The sequence below is a fragment of the Delphinapterus leucas genome, chromosome 5 (assembly GCF_059928025.1).
Source record: "Delphinapterus leucas isolate spDelLeu-1000000601 "Yukka" chromosome 5, BTC_Dleu_Yukka2, whole genome shotgun sequence".
NCBI classification, from domain to species: Eukaryota; Metazoa; Chordata; class Mammalia; order Artiodactyla; family Monodontidae; genus Delphinapterus; species Delphinapterus leucas.
The window spans coordinates 124289601-124300877 of record NC_143133.1 but is presented as its reverse complement, the minus strand read 5'-3'; the positions used below and the strand labels follow the sequence as shown (position 1 = coordinate 124300877).

At 37.3% G+C, this 11277-nt stretch overlaps 1 protein-coding gene across 3 annotated transcripts in view; it reads left to right on the top strand.

The window, feature by feature from the left end:
- The first annotated feature begins 3030 nt into the window (after positions 1–3030).
- Positions 3031–11277, top strand: part of SMARCAD1 (SNF2 related chromatin remodeling ATPase with DExD box 1) — a 69819-nt gene continuing 61572 nt past the window's right edge. Inside the window, exons 1-2 of one of the 3 annotated variants that reach the window (XM_022582345.3) lie at positions 3031–3136; positions 3756–3994. In XM_022582345.3, the coding sequence (XP_022438053.1) occupies positions 3805–3994 (190 nt within the window). In that variant the 5' untranslated portion in view covers positions 3031–3136; positions 3756–3804. Of the gene's footprint in view, positions 3137–3191; positions 3471–3755; positions 3995–11277 lie in introns of those variants that run through there. The other 2 variants (XM_022582347.3, XM_022582346.3) reach the window with 2 other exon arrangements.

Genomic DNA, 11277 nt, shown 5'->3' with positions numbered 1-11277 from the left:
GACGGAAGACTATGTAAAGTTGGGGAGAAGACAGCCATCTATAAGCCAAAGTGAGAGGCTTAGAGCAGATCCTTCCCTCATGATCTTCAGAAGAAACCAACACTGCCAACACCTTGAAACTGGACTTCTAGCCTTCAGAGCTGTAAGAAAATAAACTTCGGCTGTGCAAGCAACCCTTTCTGTGGTACTTCGTTATGGCAGTCTGTGTTACTTTGTTATATACTCTCTTAATCTTTTGATCCATCATCAATCAAACTCCCAATCTTGGATCATCATTGTAATTCTCCCAGGTCAATGAATGCTGCAGAACCACCCCACACTTAGAACTGGGAGAGAATGCTTCCTATACTGGACCTTGTGCTTTACAGGGCTCCATTTGGCTCTTTTTCAGCTACATCCAGTCCCAAAGAGCAAGGAATCTGTGAGGGAGATGTTCACTCAGAACCTGTGCCTTGATGTTTAAAAAATGCTTTTGATAGTAGTGTGTATATGTTAATCCCAAACTCCTAACTTACCCCTCCCACTATCTTTCCGCTTTGGTAACCATAAGTTTGTTTTCTACATCTGTGGATCTGTTTCATATATAAGTTCTTTTGTATCATATCATTTTTTTTTTAGATTCCACACGTAAGTGATATCATATGATATTTGTCTTTCTCTGTCTGGCTTACTTTACTTAGTATGATAATCTCTAGGTCCATCCATGTTGCTGTAAATGGCATTATTTCATTCTTTTTTATGGCTGAGTAATATTTCATTATATATATATATATATATATATATACATACATATAAAGCTACATATAAATAGATAACCAGCAAGGACCTATTGCATAGCACAGAAAACTATACTCCACATTTTGTAATAACCTATAAGGGAAAAGAATCTGAAAAAGAATATATATATATAAATACACACACACATACGTATAACTGAACCACTTTGCTGTACACCAGAAACTAATGCACATTATAAATCAACAATGCTTCAATTAAAAATTTTAAAAAGTTTTAAAAAAACAAAAAATAAACATAAAAAATAATTAAATAGTCATGACCACAGTCAGTGAGAATGAACCAAAAACTTCAGCAAAAGTCACATACCTAATTAATATTTTATTCCTTAAAATAAACATACAGGTTTGTTAAAATAATAAAGTCAGTTCCTGGGGCAGGGGGGAATGCTTTTGAGTACCTGGCTCTCAAAATTCTCTGCTCATAAGGCTCCAAAATGGCTAACAGTGATTTTTTTCCCCAGGTCTTTTCTGCTGAGGGCCAATAGTGCTTCTAGTATCTATATCCTTAGACCCAGCAAAAAGGCCCCTAGGTCAGAGAGGTGATGGAGCAGTGGGGTGGGAGTAGGTTTGCCAAATTTAATACAGGATACTTTGTTAAATTTGAATTTCAGACAAACAACACATAACTGTTTAGGATGAATAAGTTCCAAGTATTGCATGGGACATAATTATACTAAAAAAGTATTTGTTGTTTATCTAAAATTCAAATTTAACACAGCATACATTTTTAAAAATATGCCAACTCTAGGCAGGGTCAGACTTGGACATTTGAGGTGGGTGTCCATATGCATGAACACAAGGCCTCCAATGGTATCAAACTAAGTGGGAGGAGGTGACACAGGGAAGGCAGGATACATGTGCCAACCAATGCTCTTTGAATCTCCCACATTCTGACACCTAGGAATTCTAAATTCAGCCTTGCTTTCCAGGTCATTTTCAAAATAGGATGATAGAACGAACATATTATAATTTTACATTTTGTTAGCTCTTGTATTTATAATGTTTCAATATTTAGATATATGGTATGTGGGTCTCCATTTCCACTCTTGTCCCAGCTCTACAAAATGTCAAGGAGTTAGGACTGCTGCAGAAAATTGCCCTAAGAGGTCAACAGTATCATCAACCACAATTAAAAGATGGGGAAAGTGAGACTTAGCGATGTTATATACAATTTGCTCAAAGTCATTCAGCTAATGGAATCCATTTTCAATGCTAGATATTTCTGAATATAAAGCAAATATTCCTTTTTTTCTATTACACGTACAGCATGGTGAATACAGTTAATCATACTGCATTGCATATTTGAAAGTGGCTAAGGGAGTAGATCTTAAAGCAAATATTTTTCAACACCAAAAATACTTTACTATTTATAAGTTGATGTAACCTTTGATCACATAATTTAACATGCATGCATAAATCTAGGGCATTTCATGGGATATTAAAGATAGGTACAATGGAAATCCCAATTGTTCAGTCGTTGATCCTGAATTTTATGGGCCTATACATTTAATTTTATAAGCGTGCCCACATGTGATAAAATTGTGGGTTCGTGTTCTGCAATTCAAAACACTGATTTATAAACAGAGTGCTAATTTGAGTTTACAGTGACCAATGTATTTGGCAGAATAATGACTTGTAGTAATTCTTCTTCAAGGTAAATGCCAACCAGTGGATCAAATTACGACTCAGAAAATTGCCTGTTTAATGTTAGAACAAAGGGAGGAAATATTCTTAACGTAATATTTCCATTAAGATATCGGAATTGTCATATTCCACTCTAGGAACAATCCAGCCAACAGTGCGGAGGCAGTTCATACGCTTTGAAGCTCAACATACCTGGGTTTTCCTCTTTACTAAATTAACTACTTAACATCTGCAGGCCTCAGTTTCCTTATTTTATAAAAACAGCCTTCTTGAGATTATACGTAAAGGCTTTAGAACAATGGTGTTATAGTGTCGACATATTATGTAAATATTATAGATTATAATATATCAAATATTATATTAAATATTCTTATTAGGCTATATGTTGTCATTGTGCTATTTATTATTGTTCTATTTAACAACTTTCTGGCTAACCTGAAGAAACAGGCCGCAAGCAAGCTCCCAGGGCAAAGAGGCGGGTATTGGCTACCATGACAACAGAGCGCGCCTAGACATTTTCCACTTACAAGTCGCTGGGGAAGAGAAAAGCCTAGGCTGCGTGTTGCGTCATCACTACGCGCTCATTAGGCTTCTCCGTTCCGTTTTAGAAGGTCCCGGCCCGGCTACCGTCGCTCCACGCCAGGAATTATTTTCGCTTTTCAACCTTTGTTACAGGGCACCGAGGCTGCAATACCGTAAGTACCAAGGGAAGAGTGACACCGAGCGAGCGACCGTTAAAAGAGGTGCCGCAGCACACTCCCCACTTCTGAACCTTCCCTGTGTTTTCTTGATCCTATCAGCTTCCTCTCAGCTGGGATCGCGCCGCGTCAACTTCCGGGCGGGTGCCCGCCAGCACGGCCTCCGCCGCTCCCCTCCTTTGGCCCCTTTGTGTCCCCGCAGTGTCGAGGCACGGGCCCTGGCACGTCCTTTTTCGAGGCAGGGAGCATCGTAGTGCAGGGAGCCTCTCACTGTGGGCGGGCGCGCCGCCCGCAGGGGGTTAGCGTGGGGAACGTGCCTGCGCGTGCTGGGGTAAGAGGAGGTTGCACGAGGGTCAGCGTGTGGTTCGAGGAAGGAGGGGCGGGGTGGGGGGAGGTGGGAAACGAAGGGGAGTGAAAAGAGCAATGGAAAATTTTAAAAGGATACCGCTGTCCACCTGATTGTTGTGGCCTAACAATGAGGCGCTGCCATGATAGTCATCCTGAGCCACTGGCATGTTTGCGGGCTCTTAATTGCCTTCGGAATGAACTGCTGTGGCTTTGTATTTTATATTGATTTCATGGCCTCTTTTTTTCTCTTTTTATTTTCTCCCTGCAGATAGTTCATTTAAAGCTCCCATCCCCACGAGGTGGTGGTTTCTACCAATATGAATCTTTTCAACCTGGACCGTTTTCGCTTTGAGAAAAGGAATAAGATTGAGGAAGCGCCCGAAGCAACCCCTCAACCCTCCCTGCCTGGCCCTTCTTCACCAATTTCTCTTAGTGCTGAAGAGGAGAATGCTGAAGGGGAAGTTAGCAGGGCAGGCACCCCTGATTCAGATATAACTGAAAAAACAGGTGAGTTACAGTGTTGCAAATTGATTCAGCATCAAGAGATAGAGAGGTTTTTTCGTTTGTTTGTTTTTTTGGGGTTTCTTTTTTGCTTTTTAAGAAGAAAGGCAGAAGAGCTTCTAATGTTTGTGCTTGATGTCATACATACTGATGCATTGTCCTTCACCATGCCCTTTTACATATAGCTTTGGGACTGCCAAAGGCACCATGTACCTCCAACTGATTATCCTTCCATAGTTGTTCCGCTTTTATGGGAGTTCTTAGATTATGGCCCAATGATGGAAGCTAAAATCAGAATTTAGGTCAGAGTGGTGCCTAAGGGAGGAAGAACTAGGTGAGTCAGTCCTATGATAGACTTTGAGGATGTTATTGCCAGACGTTTACATTCATTCCAGTATTTCTCCAAAAAATACTGATCATCTGCTGTGAGTTAGGCTTTATTCAGGGTGCCTGCACACAGCCTCTGTGAGCAAATGAAGAGCAGATGATGTACAAATTTTGCCAACCACCTGACTTCCTGGAGCTCTCCAAAGTGCAAATGAATAATTGGTATTCTTCATTGTGAATGAACCATTTTTAACCTCTTCAGCTAATTGTTACGGAACAGTAGGATTTGAGAAGGAGCCAGAAATTAGCATTCCCATCTTAATCTATGTTCTTCGAACAGTTAGTGATTAGAATATATATGATCTTTTACCGTGTTTTAGGCATAGCGGTGAGTGCTTCACATCCTCTCATTTAATTTGTACAACAAGCTTATAAGATATTATTATCCACATTTTGCAGAAATGAGCCCCAGGGAGGTTAAATTGTTAGCAAGTTCATAGAACCAGAGCTCAAATCCAAGCAGTCTAATTCCAAGTTATATTTTAATGTTTAATTCAGTAATACCTTTTTTTAGTGCAAAACTCAGTATTTCACAAGCAGCTTTTAAATTTCAAAATTGGTAATATATGTCTTCATCTTTGATATCCCCATTTTGTTTGCTACTCTTCTACTTAAATGTAGCAGTGAGGGCAGAGTCCCTACAAGTTATCATTAGAGTAATATTTTAAAATACTTTGGTGTAATTAGAAGTCAAATTTTGAAAGGCTTTGTTTATCTGAAGAGTTCTGAGCTTACCTGATTTCAAACCACTGGAGGATTTAAGCACTGGAGTGACATCCCTGTGTGCATTCTTTGAACAGATATTTGGTTTGCATAACGTGCTGTGGTTAATATCTAAACCTCCAGGTACTTTAATATTTTAACAGTAAATATTTTAATCTGTTTCTTATGTAGTTAGAGAGGGCAGGGAAGGCCAGGGTGTAGGCATGGGATTTTGAGTCCTTGGAAGCCTCTGCTTCTTCGTTTTAGTTAAATGGGACATTGGACAAGTCACTTAGATTATCTGAGATCCACAATTTTTTCACCTCTAAAATAAAAGCACTCTGTAAACTGGAATTCAATGAAATGTTTTAGTTATTTATCAATATTAGTAATGTGAAAATTTTAAATCCTTTTTCGAATCAGAAGGTGTTTTTCTGCTTTCCTCTTTTTTTCCTAAGGAGACTTCACTCCATCTTTCTTTATTGGGACTTTTCATACGTAAATTACTCTTAAAATTGAGATTGTCTTTAGAAATCATATGGTCAGTCTTGATGACACTTGGAAATATGGAAGTCAGGTTTTTTTCAGGAATGGTGAGGGTTCATCCTACTAGGAATAGAGAGCTTTGCTTTTGGAAAAGATTATTTTAATTGATCCTGTGGATTTTTGAGAATCTTGAAAACTAAGGCAAAGTTGAGACTTTACATTGTAGATCCATGCAAGAATAGAAGGGCAAAATGATGAAAGAATCTTGTTTTGTAAAAACAATCAGCCTAGCAGTCATTAGTACTATGTATTGTTAAAGGGTAGAGTTTAAAGAGAGAGAAATCATTTAGGAAGCTCTCATAGTCCAAACTTAATGATGGCAGTACAGATAGAGTAGAACGAGGTATGAGAGATCACACTAAGAAAGGGCAAGATTTTACAATTAGGTCGTTGTGTAGGAGTGAGATAAAAATGCATGTTAAGAATTTTAGTCTAAGTGATTGAGAGAAAAAAAGGTAGTTCTGAGATTATCTGAGATCCACAATTTTTTCACCTCTAAAATAAAAGCACTCTGTAAACTTTAGAATAGGTATGAAGTACCCACTGTAAGACGTTGGGCATGCCTTTAAATATTCAAATGAGAATCAATGATTTTGCCCTCAATTTAGCAGTAGACCAAACGAAGCTTAACTTAGCATGGGGGAGGGAGATGCAGAATTGTGCATTGGGCCTGTGCGGAGGTCAAGACACTGAAGTTGGATTTAAGATCAGACTGGATATGGACATTGGGAAATTGTCAGTGGGATATGAATATTGACCTTACTTTCTTTATCATCAACTAGTAACTTATTCTGTTATTTTGTGGGATGATGCTATATTTGTTTATTTAAAATAGTTTTAGGGTCTAAGTCAGCTTATAGGACAGAAATTGTATATGGTTAAAATTACCTGTAATCACTCTTTTTCAGTTAATCCTATTACTTTACATAATATGAGTTAAGATTTAATTTCCTACCCCTCTCCTTCAGTTACTGTGCCACAGATACACTGTTCCTTGAATATGCCAAACCCCATTCAGTCGTTCCTTCTTCCCATTTGCTCTTCCGTCTGCCTCCAGGATGCTTTCTGTTGATATCTGCTTGTGACTCTGCTTTGTTCCATTAGGGCCTAGTGAAGTGTTACCCTTTTTTAGAAGGTCTTTTCTTGACCACTCTCTCTGAAGTAGCAACCACCCCCCTCCCCCCTTTAACTGTACTGTGTTTTTCTATATACACTGCATTATGTATACGTGTCTCCCTTATTAGAATATAAGATCTGTAAGAGCAAAGACCTTGTTCGTCTGTCCATCCCCATTGCTCAGAACAGTGACTGACTGGTGTGTAGTAGGCCCTCAGTAAATATGTGTTGAAAGGAGTTTTGGATGATGATTAGGTGGTATTAGTCCTTTGTACACATTTTAAAAATATTCCTCCTCCTCTTTATGATCTTGAAACAGTGCCGTAGCCATCAGTCATTCTTTAGTCATGGATACTTGAAACTACTTTTGATATAGGCCAGGCTCCCTTAATCCAACCTTTGGATATGAGGGCATACACTTAACCTGTGGTCACCTCCCCCTGCCTAGGTTTATTTTACTCTCACAGTGCCCAGAATTATCAATGGTTATTACTTACACTTTATTTCTCTTCTTTTATTTGACTTTTCTGGGAGCATAGCAGGTTTGGAGAGAATAAAGCAATGACAAATGAGTGTGAGAGGAGAGAACCTACTATGTTTTACTCGTAAAGAACAAAAAGTTGAGCTAAGCATAATCCTCAAGGGATACCAAGAAGAAAGGACATGTAAATATATATAGCTAAAATAGCACAATGTGGTAACTCATAATAAGGGAAGGTATTAAGCAGCGTAGAACCACAGTCTGATTCACAGTGATTAAATTATCCCTTCTTTCTGTAGAGGATCAGGAAAAGTCATAGGGAGATGACTTTGAGTGGACCCTAAGCAATGACTCATTGCCTATTCAGTGAACTAGGGATGGAAATATATGTTGCCTTTGAGTGTAGTATGTAAATGGAATAGGTGAGGTTATCTAGGGAAGAAGAGGTGTAGGGCAATATAGATGAAGCTGAAAAGATTTAGAAACAAAAACTGCTGGGTTGGGAGGGGCCTATATATGCTGTGCCAGGGAGGATGGACTTTATTTGGTACACAATATAGAGCATTTCAGTATGGGAAAAACATTAATGAAGATGTTGCCATAACTGAAGCCTAAACGTAGGGAAATGACAGTGGGGATGACAAAGGAGGCAGTTTAGGGAAGTTTTGTATGGTATTTATTTGATGGTATTTGATGATCAGTTAAATGTGGAGGATTTAAAGGTAACTCACATGTTCCTTGCTTGGACAGCTGAATGATGGGCACTGTCAACTGAATTAGGCAGTAGGATTAGGAGGAAGACACCAAAGCATGTTGAATTTGAGTTACCTCTTATATTTCAGTAGCAAGGTCTAGTAGAGGGTTGGACATTGGAGTTTGGAGCTCGGAAATGGTGGGAATCTGAGAAATCAACTTTGGAGTCATCCTTGTGGTAGTTACCAAAAAATGTCCTAAGCAAGGTATATGGTAAGAAGCATCAATATTTAATGATGGACAGAGGAAGGGAAACCAATGAAAGATATAAAGGATGACTAGAACAGTCATAGAAAATGATAATGCCCTGGAAGTTAAAGATAGGAGAGTTTCCAGGGTGGTGTATAGTGAACAGTATCAAATGTTGCAGAGAGGTCAAGTTGGATCTGATCAGAGACCACTTTCCTTGGAAATTAAAGTTCCTGTTGACCTTTAGCAGTTTCGGTAGAAAGCTGAGGAAGTGAAGACTACTCTTCCAAGACGGGAAGGAGAGAAACAGCTGGATGGGGAAGCAATGTCAAGAAAAGATGTTTGAGGAATGTTGAAAATTGAGCATCCAAGGGGAAGAAGCTAGGGGAGAGGAAAAGGATGAGGGAGGGGAGGTATCTGAAGACAGGCATCAAGGGGATGGGAGTGCGCACACAGCTGGACTATTTAACTTCGAATAAAGACACATTTTATCCAGGGGAGGGGGAGTGAAAGAGAAAAATAGATGGGTTCATAGGTTATTATGAGGTTGGGTTGGAGGAAAGTTTCAGTATATGCTTGAAGAATTTCTTGATAAAATATATTCAGTCTTCTAAAGTGGTTGCTCTTTAGATGTGGTTGTCATGTAGAAAGTAACCATTGTTAATAAGTGAGAGAAAAAAATTTTAATTATACCTGTTATCAAAAAAGATTTCCAGAGAGCAATGCTCTGCCACTTATGGATGGTATGATCTTGATTAAGACATTATCATTTTTGGATTTCACTTCCTTTGTCTAGATGTTCTCTGAAGTCCTTGCAAGCAGTAAAATGGATAAGATCCTTTGAATGAAGCTGAATATACCATTTTAGCCTTATGATCTGTAACCATCAGGTATTCCTTAGTCCTTTTTAAGTGTGTGTGGCCAAGATGTGAATCATCATTATATCTTTGGATAGAAATTTTGGTTTCTTAATGTCTATTATTGTTAGTTGAAAAGCAGTAATTGGTAAAAGGGTTAGTGCTCAGTTGTTCTAATAGAAAGTACAGTGAGTCTAAATGTCTTAAGTACATTTTAAATGTACATTTTTTGTGTTTTCCTTCTCTACCTTTTTACTTTCCATGCTTGGCTATTTTCTTCAAAATAAAATGTTATATAAAAAAATTACAACAGTATGTAATGAAGAGAGACTCTTCTGTAATCCTCGTTTAGTGTTGGTATTCTTTTGTATTTTTTTCCTGCCTGTATATAGTCTAGCTTTTTTTTTTAGATAAAATAGTATTATGTACATACATATTGTAATGCAACTCACTATTAACTAAAAAGTAGATTTTTTATACTCTCCATGTCAGTTCATATAAAATATGCTGTACTTCAATTTTTTTTAGTGACCACAGTGTATCTTATTATACACAGATGTATTATAATTCATGTAGTTTCCTGTTTATAGACATCGGTTGTTTTGGTTTATTTCTTCTTCTTTTTGTTGTTAAAAGAATGCTGTAGTGACCATCCTTTTGAATAGATATTTTTGCCTCTGTACAATCTGTGGAAGAATTCTGGGAAATGGAATTGTCAAATTAGAGGGAATATGAGTAATATTTTAGTAATTGCCAAATCACCCTACACAGAAGTTTTACCAATTTGCACCACTACAGCTTGGTTTTCAGATGTGTGCTTTTTCATACCAGGCTAAAATATTGCAAACATTTTTAATTTTTAAAGGGTTAATAAGCAATTAAATTGCATTATTTTTATTCTTTATTTTTAAGGTTAAGTATGTTTTCATAAATGTTATTAGCAGTTTGAACTTTTTCTGTGTTCCTTTTTCTCATTTTCTAATAAATGATTTATAAGTTTTTAAATTTTATTCTTTTAATTCTGTTTGTTGTTTGTGACAGAGAAGTTTTACATTTTTATATGGTCAGTTTGTTCATCTTTTTCAAGGCTTACAGGTTTTAGGTCCTGATCTGACCTGGTAAAAGATTTGGTAAAAGAAAGCCATTCCCTACCACCACATTATAAATATATTCGTCCATATTTTCTTCTGTCACATCTGTGTTAATTTTCTTCTTAATTGTAGTAAAATGTACATACGTAAAATATGCAATAACTAGTTTTAAGTGTACAGGTCAAAGAGGGTTAAGTACATTCACATTGTTGTACACCCAATCTTTGGAACTCCTTTCATCTTAAACAATTAACAATTCATCTTAAACAAAACTGAAACTCTTTACCCCTTAAACAATTCCTTCTTACCCCCAGCAATCACCCTTATATCTTCTGTCTCTATGTACTTGACTACTCTAGGTACATTATAAAAGTGGAATCATACAGGATTTGTCTTTTGTTACTGCCTTATTTCATTTTCCCTAATGTCTTCAAGATTCATCCACATTGTAACGTGTATCAGAATTTCCTCACTTTTTAAGGCTGAAGAATATTTCATTGTATATATACCTACATTTTATTATTCATTTGTGGATGACACTTGGGTTGCTTTCACTTTGGGGCTATTGTGAATAATGCTGCTGTGAAAATGAGTATACAAATATCTCTTCCAGACCCCACTTTCAGTTCTTTTGGGTATACATCCAGAAATGGAATTGCTAGGTCATACAGGAAACCACCATATATTTTCCACAGTAGCTGCACCATTTTACATTCCCACTAACAGTGCACAAGGGGTCCAGTTTCTCTCCATATCCTTGCCAACACTTGTTAATTTTCTGTTTTTTTTGTTTTGTTTTTTGGGGTGTTTTTTTGTAGCCAAACTGATGGATATGAGTTGTTGTTTTTAATTTTTTTAAACCTTAACTTTCATCTGGAGTTTGTTATAAGGGCTAAAGAAAAGGTGATACCGTTTTCTCCTTTGTTTATTATTTATCATTTACTAGTCACTTATCCCAGAACCATTTATTGACGCATCCTTTTTCTTATATTTGAAATGTCATCATTATAGGCATACCTCAGAGATACTGCGGGTTTGGTTCCAGACCACCACAATAAAGTATCGCAGTAAAGCAAGTCACATGAATTTTTCGGTTTACCAGTGCCTATAAAAGTTATATTTATACTATACTATAGTCTTTTAAGTGTGCAGTAGCATTGTCTTAAA